The sequence below is a fragment of the Equus przewalskii genome, chromosome 19 (genome assembly GCF_037783145.1).
Source record: "Equus przewalskii isolate Varuska chromosome 19, EquPr2, whole genome shotgun sequence".
NCBI lineage: Eukaryota > Metazoa > Chordata > Mammalia > Perissodactyla > Equidae > Equus > Equus przewalskii.
Window position 1 is genome coordinate 34298467 of NC_091849.1, and position 13572 is coordinate 34312038.

The following is a 13572-nucleotide window of genomic DNA, read 5'->3' on the forward strand; positions in this document are numbered from 1 at the left end:
CCTGGGCTGGTCCTCACCCCATCCTCTGCCCACTTCTCCAGTTCATCCTCAACGTGCGCCTGGATTACCGCATCTCCTACCTGCTGTCCGTCTTCAAGAAGGAGTTTGTGGAGGTTTTTCCCATGCAGGACAGCGGGGCCGATGGCACAGCCCCCGCCTTCGACTCCACCAGTGAGCCCCCACCCCTGCCCTCAGGCCCAGGGATACCCAGCAGTGGGGTGGAGCCTGCTCCCCAGCCCTGGCCCTGCAAAGGCCTTTCCTCTCCATTGTCTCATTTAATTGCCACAGTGAGGCGGAAGGGCAGGGATCGTTCGCTCCATTTCCTAAATGGGGAAACTGGGGCCCATAGAGGAGTAGGGACTTGCCCAAGGTCACAGCCAGTCAGAGGCTGAGCCAGACCAGGGCCCAGGCCTCCTGACCCCCAGCCCAGAACTCTGCCCCAACACTGGCCTGCAGGGCAGTGGGGCTGCTCTGGGCCTTGCCCTGGTTGGTTCCCTCTCCACTCCAGGAAGCAGTGGGCAGAGGGGCTGCCACCCAACCAGTGGGGAAGGGGTGGTTTGGGCATGTCCCTGTTCCCGCACCCCTGTGCTCCCCATCTTTCCAGCACATGGACCTGCCCCCTCCATCTGTCCCCTCTTGCTCCCCACAGCTGCCAACATGAACCTGGATCGCATCGGGGAACAGGCAGAGGCCATGTTTGGAGTGGGGTGAGGCCAGGGTCGTGTGGGGGATTTTGGGGGGGGGGGTTGGGTGGTGAGGCTGGCACAGGCTGGCAACCCCCTCTTGGGGTGGTCTGTTTCCCAAGCCCGGGGCTGGCCTCTCCCTCTCTCACTCCCCCTGTAGCCCCTTCCCAGGCTCTGGGGCAGGGGTCCCCGGCTTTGTGCTCTGACCCTCCCTTACCTGCCCCACCCCACTGTCATTCCGGTCATTCCCCTGCCTTCACTCGGGGCAGTTGGGCCTCTGTTGGTGCATCAGGACTTGGCTGGGGCCTGGGAAGGACACCCCCCGTCCCAGAGCAGAGAGGGGGTGGGGGGTATGCAGCCTGCTCTACAGAGGGCTGGAGTTGGGGGTCTCCCAGGAGGTAGGGGCCCTTTACTGTTTCTGGATGCCCTTGGCGTCCAGTGAAGCCTTTGGACCCCTTCTCAGAATGGCGTTTTTAAATTCATAAAGCAAATAAAATTAGAAAGAAAACCAATGACATTGAGATACACTTACCACAACACTGAAGAAACCAAATTTGAAGTGGCAGTTGTGTGTGTGTCTCTTTATTAACTCATTAAACAATGAGCTGTGCCCGACGTGTCATTAGTGCCTTTACTTCCGAGCAGTGATGAGTGTAAACGATGTTTCGAGATTTCTGTCACTGCTCTGAGGTGATGTGAAAACATCAGTGATTTTTAGTGGTGACAAAGTCACAGGTAACTGCTCCTTTTTTCTCATTGAAGGAAATGGTAGCTTTTGGTTAGAGGTTGGTAAAATAAAGATGCAGTCTTTTCCCCATCTCTGCTCACGGCCCCAACTTCTATCCAGGAAACCCCTTTGGGGGGCTGCGGATCCCATATTAATAGTCTTTGCTTCAGTTGCTTAATCCGGGGGAGTCCTGCGGGACCTCAGGGGACGTGGGGATCCCGTGGGGAGCTCAGGGCAGTGGGTGTTTACAGACTGGTGAGAAATGGTTGATACTTTTAGCAAATAGTACCCTGGGCGCTGCAAGTGCTAGCAGGTGGCAGGGAGTGCGCTTGTCCCCTTGGACAGCGGGGAGCGCGCCAACCGTGCCCGCCTGGTGCTGCAGGAAGACCAGCAGCATGCTGGAGGTGGACGACGAGGGCGGCCGCATGTTCCTGCGCGTGCTCATCCACCTCACCATGCACAACTACGCGCCGCTCGTCTCGGGTGCCCTGCAGCTGCTCTTCAAGCACTTCAGCCAACGCCAGGAGGCCATGCACACCTTCAAGCAGGTGCCGCCCCCTCCTGAGCGCCCGGCCCTCGGGGGGTCCGGGAAAGAAGGCCTGAGGGGGCTTCCTGGGGCTGCCCCGGCCACGCATTGGCCTGCGCTGGGCACTGGGGGTAAACAGTGATGGAGAGCTCACAGCGCAGGGGGGAGCTTAGATGCACATTCGGGGTTCTTGGCTTTGCTGAGCTCCTTAAAGGTGTGAGGGCCAAGTCCTGGCCGCCCTCATCTCCTCTCGGCCTGGCTGAAGGCCTGTCATTTCGTACGACGTGGACGGCACTGATGGTTTGCAGACTCTGTCACGTGCACCTTTGCTGACTGCTTTAGGTCACGCCTGGCACGCCCTCAGCCCCCACTAAGGCGGCTGCTTTTGTATCGTGATGTCACCTGGGCTCGACAGCTCCCTGTGCACTTCGCGAGGGCTTGCTGTGTCCCAGGCACTGAGCGTTGCAATTCTCGCAGCAGCCCTGACAACGTGGTCACTACTCTCCTTCCTCTTTTACAGAGAGGGAAATCGAGGCCCAGGGAGCTTTCCTCCCTTACCCACTGACCCACAGCGGGTAAGGGGGGAGTCAGGGTTCAGGTCCCTCTTCAGCCAGCATTCAGGGGTGTCACTGCGCTTTGCCCTGTCCTGTTCAGGGTCCAAGTGAGCAAGTGACAGCCCATAGCAGCATGTGACACGAGTCTGAGCAACTGAAGCTAGGCGACGAGGCTGCTCATGACAGAGAGCACAAGGAGGCCTGTGACCATGAGGGAAGGCTTCCTGGAGGCGGTGGGCTTAGGCAGGGCCATAAACATTGAGTAGGATTTGGCCCAGTGAGGAGAAATGGTGGTGGCGTGGAGATGCCAGGAGAAGAGGCCTGGAGCAGGGAGGGCGGCGGGAGTCTACGAGGCAGTGGCCCCGGCGGTGCCGCTCTTACCAGGCAGCCCTGTCCTCGGCCTTCAGGTGCAGCTGCTGATCTCCGCCCAGGACGTGGAGAACTACAAGGTGATCAGGTCAGAGCTGGACCGGCTGCGGACCATGGTGGAGAAGTCAGAGCTGTGGGTGGACAAAAAGGGCAGCAGCAAGGGCGAGGAGGCAGAGGTGGGCGCCGCCAAGGACAAGAAGGAGGTGAGCGGGCTTGCAGGGAGCTGGGCCGGGGCCCCTACGAAGGCGGGGCCCGGCTGACCCCAACCCCTGTGCCCCCAGCGGCCCACGGACGAGGAAGGCTTCCTGCCCCCACCCGGGGAGAAGAGCAGTGAGAACTACCAGATCGTCAAGGGCGTGAGTGGCGGGTCCTGGGGATGGCTCTGCAGCCCGCCTGTCCTAGGGGCCCTGGGGCCCGGCCTCTGCTGACTCCCCGCTCTGCCGGCCACTGGTCCTCAAAATAGACATCTTCTGGCTTTTCCTGCACGTTAAAAACAACACTGCTAAGGTCCAGATGGAATGATTTTAAAGCTGAAGGAATTTAATGAAATTCCATTTCAAAGTCATCTTGTTCTACTTACTTTTATGGGTGGAATTGGGTTTTTACTGCTTCCCTGCCTCGTTGCAGTGATACGATTCACTGGCCATGGCCTCCTTCCTGCTTCCTGGCCCTGGCGTGTGCTGGGCCTTGGAGCAGCCTGAGGGGTGGGCCAGGCGGGGGGAAGCTGAGGAGGGGGGAGGGCCCTGGGCTCAGCCTCCCTGCCCCCAGATCCTGGAGCGGCTGAACAAGATGTGCGGCGTCGGGGAGCAGATGAGGAAGAAGCAGCAGCGGCTGCTCAAGAACATGGACGCCCACAAGGTCATGCTGGACCTGCTGCAGATCCCCTACGACAAGGTGACCCCTGACTTCTGACCTCTGACTCCCTAGTGCAGCTTCACCTTGAACCCTGACCCAACCCAAGCCGCACACTAACCCCCGATGCTGATCTAACCCAGTCTCACCCTGACCTTTTCCCCTGATCTGTCTTTAGACACACCTTGACCCCTGAATCCAATCTTAGTATCATCTCAACCTTTGACCCTCTGCCCCTCACCCTCATCCACTTGGACCTTCATTTGATCCCAGCCTCACCCTGAATCTTGACCCTGACCCCAGCTTCTGTCTCCCTCTCTGGCCTAATTCTGATAATCTCAGCTTCATCTTAACCTTTCACCCTCAGCCTCCTTTCTTTTGACCCATGTTGACCCTAATCTGACCCTAGCGTTTCCTTGACCCATGATAGCAACTCTGGCCTCATTCTGACCCCTGACTTTGATTCCTCGCCTAGCCTCACCCTGACCTGTTCCCAGGCCCATCCTGGCCTCTGACTCCAAACTTACCTCATCTCAACCTTTGACCCTCCACCCCTCACATTGACTGACCTTGATCTTCTTATGTCCCAAGCCTCACCCTGACTGCTGACCCTGACATCACCCCAACGTTCACCCGACCCTCACCCTAGCCTTGCTCCCCGACTCCAGCCTCATCTCAACCTCTGACCCTCAGCCCTCACACGTTTCCATATCCTGACCTAGAGGCCCGGCTTTCACTTTGAACCTGGCCTCCTTCTGGTCCCAGTCCCAGGCCCTGACCCACCCCGACCCCTGTCTAGACTCAGGCCCTAGACCTGGCCTCACCTCCCTGCTGTGGTGGGGCCCAGCACCCTGTCCCCTCTCTGTGCCCAGGGCGATGCCAAGATGATGGAGATCCTGCGCTACACGCACCAGTTCCTGCAGAAGTTCTGCGCCGGGAACCCGGGCAACCAGGCCCTGCTGCACAAGCACTTGCACCTCTTCCTCACGCCGGGGGTGAGGGCGCGGGGCTGGGGCGCCGGGGCGGGGCGGGGCCTGGACGCCCTCTCTGACGGATGCCCCCCCACAGCTCTTGGAGGCAGAGACCATGCAGCACATCTTCCTGAACAACTACCAGCTGTGCTCTGAGATCAGCGAGCCCGTGCTGCAGCACTTCGTGCACCTGCTGGCCACCCACGGGCGCCACGTGCAGTACCTGGACTTCCTGCACACCGTCATCAAGGCCGAGGGCAAGTACGTCAAGAAGTGCCAGGACATGATCATGACTGAGGTGAGGCGGGGCCCGGGGGCACGGGAACTCGGGCGGTGGGTTAGAGCAGTCAGACAGTGGGTCACAAAGGAACACTGAGGTGCTGGACTGTGGACGGGGCTCAGAGGGAGGTCTGAGGTCACAGAGGCGGGTCTAGTAGAACTCAGGCTGCGGGAGTAACAGCACTCAAGCAGGGCCCAGTAGAACTTAGGCACCTAGTAGAACCTGGATAACAGGCCTGAAAGAACTCAGACACTCATTCCTGCATTTACCATTTATTTAAAAATCATGAAGCACCTACTGTGGGCCAGGGACCGTGTATGCCTGGGGAGCTCAGTCGTGTGTAAGCTTGGGGGGCAGGGTCGGGGCCCACTGCTAGGACCCCAGTGTCTGGCACATAGTAGGTACTCAGTAAACACCTGTTAAGTGAAGGCATGAAGGATGAAGGGCTGAGTCTAAATCTGGAACAGACATGGTCTCTGCCCTCGAGCATCCTACAGGGTGGGGGTCGGGGGAGAAAGGAGCGAACCCCAAAGAGAGGTTAGGGCCCTGTAAGTGAGCCCCTGTGAGCGGGAAGTGCTGAGCCATGTGAATTCCTAATTGCTGTTATTATATATTACTGTGAATAACATAATCACTGACACCAGAGAGAGGCAGTGTGTGCTTTGGGAGGGTTTAAATTACATGCGGGAGCACAGGGGAGGGACGGGTGAGCCAGGTGGGCGTGGGATTAGAAAGGGCTTCCTGGAGGAGGCGCCTCTGAGACAAGCCCAAGAGGGACTTCTTTCCTTTGGGGAGGAGGGGGTACTTTTTGGGTTCAAGGTCTCTGATGGCAGAGGGCCTGAGACATCAGCCTAGGGTCCGGAGGTCCAGGGAACCCCAAAACTCAGGCAGGGTGGGTTTTCCTGAGCGTCGGGTGATCTTCCCTGGTAAGCGCAGGAGAGGGGTGGGCCCAGGGCCTGCTGGGCTGAGGGGCTCTGACATGTGCCCCCCTCCTGCCCCGCAGCTGACCAATGCCGGTGACGACGTGGTCGTGTTCTACAATGACAAGGCCTCGCTGGCCCACCTGCTGGACATGATGAAGGCTGCGCGGGAGGGCGTGGAGGACCACAGCCCCCTCATGTACCACATCTCCCTGGTGGACCTGCTGGCTGCCTGCGCCGAGGGCAAGAACGTCTACACGGAGATCAAGTGCACCTCCCTGCTGCCCCTGGAGGACGTGGTGTCCGTGGTGACACACGAGGACTGCATCACCGAGGTGTGGCCTGGGTGTCGGTGCACAGACACTGGGGACTGGTGGTGGGATGGACAGGCATCGGGAGGCGTGGGGAGGGCGGTGGCGACATGGGCAGAGGAGCCGGGGCAGGTCGGGAGGGTCAGGTGAGGTGCAGAGACGGAGAGCCCGGGCGGGCGGCCCTGCCAGCGCCCTGACCTCCCGGCCGCTGCCCAGGTGAAGGTGGCCTACGTGAACTTTGTGAACCACTGTTACGTGGACACGGAGGTGGAGATGAAGGAGATCTACACCAGCAGCCACATCTGGACGCTCTTCGAGAACTTCACCCTGGACATGGCTCGGGTCTGTCCCCGTGGGGGCGTGGCCCGCGGCCGGCCCGTGGTGGGGCAGGGTCGTGCTCGGGGGCCAGGCAGCCTTCCAGGGCTTGGGAGTCGGGGCGCCCCACGTGTTGGCCACCCCCAGGCAGCTCTCTCTCCCGCCCCAGGTCTGCAGTAAGCGTGAGAAGCGCCTGGCGGACCCCACCCTGGAGAAGTATGTGCTGACCGTGGTGCTGGACACCATCAACGCCTTCTTCAGCTCCCCGTTCTCTGAGAACAGCACCTCCCTGCAGGTGAGCGCCTGCCCCGGCAGCCTTGGGGTAGGGAATGGGGGATATCAGAATGTATACTCATATCTGCTTGTAGTGGGTAAAGATACAGCAGAGGATGTACAAGCGTATGAGTTACCTATGCTGTGTAACAAATTACCCCCCAATTTAGCAGTTTATAACAGCAAACATTTATTACCTCTCAGTTTTTGTGGGTCAGGAATTAGAGTGAGAACTGTACCGTAGAACAGGAATTCCTGAATTCACTCGGTCTGGTGGACCCTGAGGGGCAGGGGCTGCCTCGCAGCACTCACTCAGCCGGACAAGGTGGGCGTGCTTACCGCAGCGGACAGCAGAGCCGAGGCGGTTGTCAGGAGGGGCTGACGCTCTGAGGTCTCTGGCGTTGGCCGGTTGACCATGTGCCCCTAGAGCTGAAATGGGGAGACAGCCTTGTAACGCCCTACTTACCTGTCTGAGCAGAAGAGCTCGAGGCTGGTGAACAGGACTTCAGCTTGAGTCACTGGGAGAGTCATAGCCCCTCAGTCAGTCCCACATGCCCAGACTCGAGCCAGTTCACGGCCCCCAAGCCCTCTGCATGAAAGAGCGCCAGGTCCCTTGAGGAAGGAGCTGCTCTACCTCCTAAATCATAAAGAAACACTGGAAGGATCCGCAAGAAACCCACAAAAGGGGCTACCTGTAGGTAGAGGGATTGGGAGCAGAGTGGGGATGGGGCTTCTGAGAGTGGTACAAAATGTTGGGTCCCACTCTCCCAGCAAGGGAGGGCGTTTGGCCCTGGGACTCCTTTGGGCCTATGGAACTCTGGTAATTTATGTCAGCTTTCCCACATCAGCAGCCCCCGGGCAGAGTGTGGGAGAACAGGGGTGATGGGGCCAAGGGTGGGGATGAGAATTCTCAAAGTATGCCTTTTGATGACCTTTTGGTTTTTGGATCATATAACTATATTACATTTTCACAACACCAATTTATTTAGAAAATGTTTTAGGGGAAGAAAAGGGTCAGCAATAGGGCTGTAAGCCCCAGGCCTGGATCTTGGGGAGTTCTCCCAGGGCTGCCATGTACAGTTAGGCAGGTTGTGCACTGCTGAAGGGAAAGGGGGTGGCTTTTTCCAACTGGGACAAAGGCACCTGGTAGCTACGGGAGGCCCTGTCCCTCCACCTGTCGCCATTTTCAGTGGGCCCTGGTCCCTGGGCCTGGGCCTGCCCAGTGTGGAAGGTGGGCCAGGCTGCAGCAGTAGGCGTGTGGACTCTTGCAGACGCACCAGACGATCGTGGTGCAGCTGCTGCAGTCCACCACGCGGCTGCTCGAGTGCCCGTGGCTGCAGCAGCAGCACAAGGGCTCCGTGGAGGCCTGCATCCGGACCCTCGCCATGGTGGGTGAGTGTGCCAGGGCCCTGGCTAGCTCCAACCCCCCACCCCTCGCTGCAGGACGTCTGCCCTCACAATACACATGTTATCCCTAAGCTCGCCCATCATCTGCTCCCAGGTGGTTCTCAGTAAGTCCTTCTTGTTGTCTAACTGGTATCTTGGCAGTTGAGAGAAGCTGTTTGCTCCTCCGAGTCAGTTCCCCAGAGGACAATGCTGGTGACATTCCCCAACCAAAGTGCCTGCAAATGTTCTCAGGCAGGAGGGAGGCCTGTAGATTTTTGGGGGCCTTGAGAAGGGGACAGGGAAGTTGGGAGAGAGGAGGAGAGGGGTCAGGGTGAAGCCAGGGGGGAATCAAAGAGACAGAAATTCAATCTTTTTACCCAAAAAGTGGAAGAGGGCACCTCAGTCCCTCAAGGGTGGGCCAGGGTGGGGGTCCCTGCACCCCAGACCCTCAGTCGGGTTCACCCCGTCCGCTGGTGCAGTCGCCCTGAGCCCGGCCCCTCTGGCTGGCTGAGCCCCAACCCCCACCAGCCCTCCATCACCCCATGCCCTCTCCCCGCAGCCAAAGGCCGGGCCATCTCGCTGCCCATGGACCTGGACGCCCACATCAGCTCGCTACTCAGCAGTGGTGCCAGCTGCGCAGCTGCCGCCCAGCGCAACGCTTCCAGCTACAAGTCGACCACGCGGGCCTTCCCCCGTGTCACCCCCACCGCCAACCAGTGGGACTACAAGAACATCATCGAGAAGCTGCAGGTGGGTGTGGGGCTGCCTGGTGTCCACCACGGGAGCCGCTTTGGGGGGGCATGTTCTCAGGCATGTCCCTTCCTGTGCTGCCCACACTCCCCGGGAAGGGGCTGGTCAGCTCGTCCGCCGCTTAGGGGCTGCTCAGGGAAGGTGCTGGGCAGGGAACTGAGGGGCATCATTCCAGGGTTGGCGCTCATGTAGGGGGTCGGGACACCCCTCACTCCTGACAGCAGCTTCCCGTTTATGCAACAGACTTCTGTGCACTGTCTCATTGGCCTCTAGAGGCCCAGAGAGGGCAAGGGGTTTGCCTAGGGTCACACAGAGCTAGAGGAGGGTCTGGGAGAAAAGCCAGGGCTCGCGGCTCCCAGCCAGAGGCTCCAAGCAGACGGACGCCATGCTTTGTTCAGGGCCACTCTGCGGGCCCAGGCTGCAGGGCAATCCATGGCGCCGTTTGGTGTTGGGGTCAGAGGAATGGTAGTCAAGCCTTGGTCATCTCTTGAGCCTGGGTGGCCTGTATCTGGCCCGGCGGTGACCCTGCCCTGCCCACCCCAGGACATCATCACAGCCCTGGAGGAGCGGCTGAAGCCCCTGGTGCAGGCCGAGCTGTCCGTGCTGGTGGACGTCCTGCACTGGCCCGAGCTGCTCTTCCTGGAGGGCAGTGAGGCCTACCAGCGCTGCGAGAGCGGGGGCTTCCTGTCCAAGTGAGTGGGGTGCTGGGCCGGGGCAGAGGGGCTGCAGGGCGCAGTGGCCTGGGACAGGAAAGGGACAGGGAAGGGCCCCGTAGGGATTAAATGGCCCACAGAGTCAGAGGGCCAGGGGCTGTTCCTGCCCAGGACAGCATGGGGGAAGTGGCTGGAGGGAGGCAGCGGGGGCTGCCTGAGTGTGTGCCCCCTCCCCGCCGGCCAGGCTGATCCAGCACACCAAGGACCTCATGGAGTCGGAGGAGAAGCTGTGCGTCAAGGTGCTGCGGACCCTGCAGCAAATGCTGCTCAAGAAGACCAAGTATGGGGACCGGGTGAGTGCCCAGTGGGCTGGACGCCAGGCGGGCCCGGCCAGGAGGTCTGGGGTCTGAGGACCAGGACTGTCGGGCCTCTGGTTAAATGGTGACATGCGCCACTGTGGGCTCACTCCCTCCCTCAGGGCAACCAGCTGCGCAAGATGCTGTTACAAAACTACCTCCAGAACCGCAAGTCCAGCTCGCGGGGGGACCTTCCGGACCCCATGGGCACCGGTCAGTGTCACTTCCCCGCTACCGTCCCTCCGGGTGGCCCCTTAGCCCAGGCCCGGGTCCTCCCTTCTGCTCCCTGGCCTTACCAGCTCCCCCTCAAACACGTTCTCCCACTCCAGGCCTGGACCAAGACTGGTCAGCAATCGCGGCGACCCAGTGCCGGCTGGACAAAGAGGGGGCCACCAAGCTGGTGTGCGACCTCATCACCAGCACCAAGAACGAGAAGATCTTCCAGGAGAGCATCGGCCTGGCCATCCGCCTGCTGGACGGCGGCAACACCGAGATCCAGGTGTGGAGTGGGTGGGGGTGCTGGGGGCTTACCTCCTTTGGGCGGTCCCTTCTACTCAGGAGGGGGGACAGTGTGACAAGTCACTGAGATCGAGGGGGCTATGCTGTAGGGGTGGGTGCTTGCGGCCAGGGTGAGTCTGGCTGCCCATGGGCGGCTCCACCTTCCTATCTGCTCCACGTCACGTGGCCCCTTCTCTATCCACGCACAGCCCCCTGCTCCACCCAGGCCTCAGCCTGTCTCCCCACCATTCTGTCCGCCGTGTCATCCATCATTCTCGCCTCTTGGTCTCTGCTCAGGCCTCCTTCCTCCTTTTTCACATCCCCCTCAACCTTTGGTCTACCTCTTCCAAAAAACCCCTTCTGATTGCTTTATCCCTGTTCATTCATACATTCATTCATAAGTGTGCATTGAGTGTCTTCTGTGTGCCTGGCAGTGTTCTAGGCACGAAGGATTCAGTGGTGAACAAGAGACAAAATTGGTATTTAGGTTTCAGTGGGGACAACAGTCAGTAATGGTAACCCCCGTGTAATGTGGAGAGCATGCTGGACAGTGATCATTCAGGCGAGGGGCTTAGGGAGTGCTGGGGCCAGGCTCTGTGAGATGAGGTGATGGAGAAAGGTCCCTCGGAGGAACTTTGAACGCGGACCCAGCAGTGAGCATGTGGACAGGTAGGGCGGGCGCACGGGGAGAAGCAGGCAGCTGGGCAGAGGCCGTGCAGGGGAAGTGGCTGATTGGCTGGAGGGGGTGGAGGAGGCGTGAGTGGCAGGACCTGGGGTCAGAGAGGTGATGGGCCATCATGTGGCCTCGTGGGCACTGTGAGGCCCGGCTTTTCCTCTGGGCCACATGGGGCCACTGCAGGGCTTTGAGCAGAGGAGGGATGTGCCCTAGACTCCAAAGGGATGCCTGTGCCGCTGTGTGGGGAGCAGACGTGGGGCCACGGGCAGACGCAGGAGGCGGTCAGGACACTGGTGCAGGCCTCCAGCATCGCAGTCACAGGCCTGGCCCCTCCATTCTGACAGTCCTGACTGCCCCCACCCAGCCTAGCGACAGGGCACAGGGGTGTCTCTGTCTCCCCCAGCCTCAGTCTGGTTTGGGCATGTCTGGTGGCCCATCTGGGCCCCATCCTTGTCCCTGCAGCACAGGACAGAGTTCCTCCAGGGCCTTACCAAGGGCTGCTTTGAGCCAGGCCCTGTGCTGAGGCTGTGCCCCATCTCTCTGTCCACCCCAGAAATCCTTTTACAACCTGATGATAAGTGACAAGAAGTCAGAGCGCTTCTTCAAGGTGCTACATGACCGCATGAAGCGGGCCCAGCAGGAGACCAAGTCCACAGTGGCTGTCAACATGAGCGACCTGGGCAGCCAGCCGCGGGAGGACCGGGAGCCAGCAGACCCCACCATCAAAGGTCAGGGGTGGGGCCGGGGGCCCAAGGGACAGGATGGGGGTGCTGGGCAGGGTCAGAGGGTACAGGATGGTGGAGTCGGGCAGGGATAAGGGCTTGGGGTGCAAGGCACAATGTGCAGTCAGGGGGCTCATGTGGGAACATAGGGTGAGGGCGAGAGTCTGGCCGCTGCTAGCAGCCCCAGCCTCACGAGGCCTCCCCCCGCAGGCCGTGTGGCCTCCTTCTCGATGCCTGGCTCCCCATCCCGCTATTCGCTGGGCCCCAGCCTGCGCCGGGGGCACGAGGTGGGTGAGCGCGTGCAGAGCAACGAGATGGGCACGTCCGTGCTCATCATGCAGCCCATCCTGCGCTTTCTGCAGCTGCTGTGCGAGAACCACAACCGGGACCTGCAGGTGAGGCCACCCAGCACGCCTGCCCTTCCCCGGCTATCCAGCTAGCATGGGGACCCCACTCCTGCCATCCGGCCACGCACCCCTGCTGTCTGCCTGTCATGTGGCCTGGACACCACTGCCATGTGGCTGGCAACTCCCCCACCCCTGCATGTGCAGGATCGTGGTCCCAGGCCGGCCTCTCCCCGCTGGAGGTGCGCCACGCCCACCCCTTCTGTGCTCTGCAGAACTTCCTGCGCTGTCAGAACAACAAAACCAACTACAACCTGGTGTGCGAGACGCTGCAGTTCCTGGACATCATGTGCGGCAGCACCACGGGTGGCCTGGGGCTGCTAGGGCTCTACATCAACGAGGACAACGTGGGGCTGGTCACCCAGACCCTGGAGACCCTCACCGAGTACTGCCAGGGCCCCTGCCACGAGAACCAGGTGAGCGTTGGGGTGGTGGAGCAGCCGCTGAGGGGGCAGCGTGGATGTGTGGGTGGACGGGGCAGGCTGGGCTGGGGAGAGACTGAGGCCGCTGCGGCTACCACGGTTCTGAGGGGCCTGGGCCCCGTGTCCGCCACTGCCTCCTGCCAGACCTGCATTGTGACGCACGAGTCCAACGGCATAGACATCATCACGGCACTGATCCTCAACGACATCGGGCCCCTGTGCAAGTACCGTATGGACCTGGTGCTGCAACTCAAGGTGGGGCCGTGGCCGCCCGCGTGAGCGTGCATGGGTGTGCCTGTGAGCGTGTCACATATGCATGTGACATGTTGAGTGTGCGTACTGGTGTGTGTGATGTGGGCACCACATGTGCAAGTATGTGGTGATGTGTGTGGGTTGCATGTGTGTAATATGTGCATCTTATAAGTACACATGAGTGTACACATGAGTGAATGTGTGAGCAAACACACTCAGTCTGGAAGCACACGGGGTCTGGGTTTATCCAAGGGCCCCCGTGTACATGTCTGCTGTCTGGGAGTGGAGCGTGCTGCTGCAGGGTGGGGTGAAGGTGGCCTGTCAGGGGGGCTGGATATGCAGGAGTGGGGAAGGCCATGGACATCTTGTGGGCGGGGAGAGACTATTACAGAGTAGTCAGTGGAGGGGGTTGTGGCTGTGTGATGGGGGCCCTTAGACTGGCCTGTCTCCCACTCCCCCAGGACAATGCCTCCAAGCTGCTCCTGGCTCTGATGGAGAGCCGGCATGACAGTGAAAACGCTGAGCGCATCCTCATCAGCCTGCGGCCCCAGGAGCTGGTGAGGCTGGGCTGGCGGGCGGGTGGGAGGGTGTGGCAGGGTGGGGTGTGTGGGGATGGGGGTTAGGATCCAGCCCGCCCCACGCCCCGGGAAGAGGCATTCGAGCAGGCACTGC

At 60.5% G+C, this 13572-nt stretch overlaps 1 protein-coding gene across 7 annotated transcripts in view; it reads left to right on the top strand.

Moving 5' to 3' along the window:
* The window catches only part of ITPR3 (inositol 1,4,5-trisphosphate receptor type 3), a 66446-nt gene that overhangs the window by 43258 nt on the left and 9616 nt on the right, over positions 1-13572 (top strand). For all 7 annotated transcript variants that reach the window (XM_070584429.1, XM_070584427.1, XM_070584428.1 and 4 more), the window contains 22 exons: positions 42-171; positions 650-707; positions 1793-1958; positions 2898-3062; positions 3141-3215; positions 3628-3753; positions 4584-4706; positions 4780-4980; positions 5966-6217; positions 6410-6535; positions 6678-6803; positions 8053-8173; positions 8727-8917; positions 9461-9609; positions 9815-9923; positions 10049-10139; positions 10256-10425; positions 11654-11828; positions 12033-12217; positions 12442-12642; positions 12793-12903; positions 13362-13457. In XM_070584429.1, coding sequence (XP_070440530.1) covers positions 42-171; positions 650-707; positions 1793-1958; positions 2898-3062; positions 3141-3215; positions 3628-3753; positions 4584-4706; positions 4780-4980; positions 5966-6217; positions 6410-6535; positions 6678-6803; positions 8053-8173; positions 8727-8917; positions 9461-9609; positions 9815-9923; positions 10049-10139; positions 10256-10425; positions 11654-11828; positions 12033-12217; positions 12442-12642; positions 12793-12903; positions 13362-13457 — 3147 coding nt within the window. The remainder of the gene's footprint in view (positions 1-41; positions 172-649; positions 708-1792; positions 1959-2897; positions 3063-3140; positions 3216-3627; positions 3754-4583; positions 4707-4779; positions 4981-5965; positions 6218-6409; positions 6536-6677; positions 6804-8052; positions 8174-8726; positions 8918-9460; positions 9610-9814; positions 9924-10048; positions 10140-10255; positions 10426-11653; positions 11829-12032; positions 12218-12441; positions 12643-12792; positions 12904-13361; positions 13458-13572) is intronic.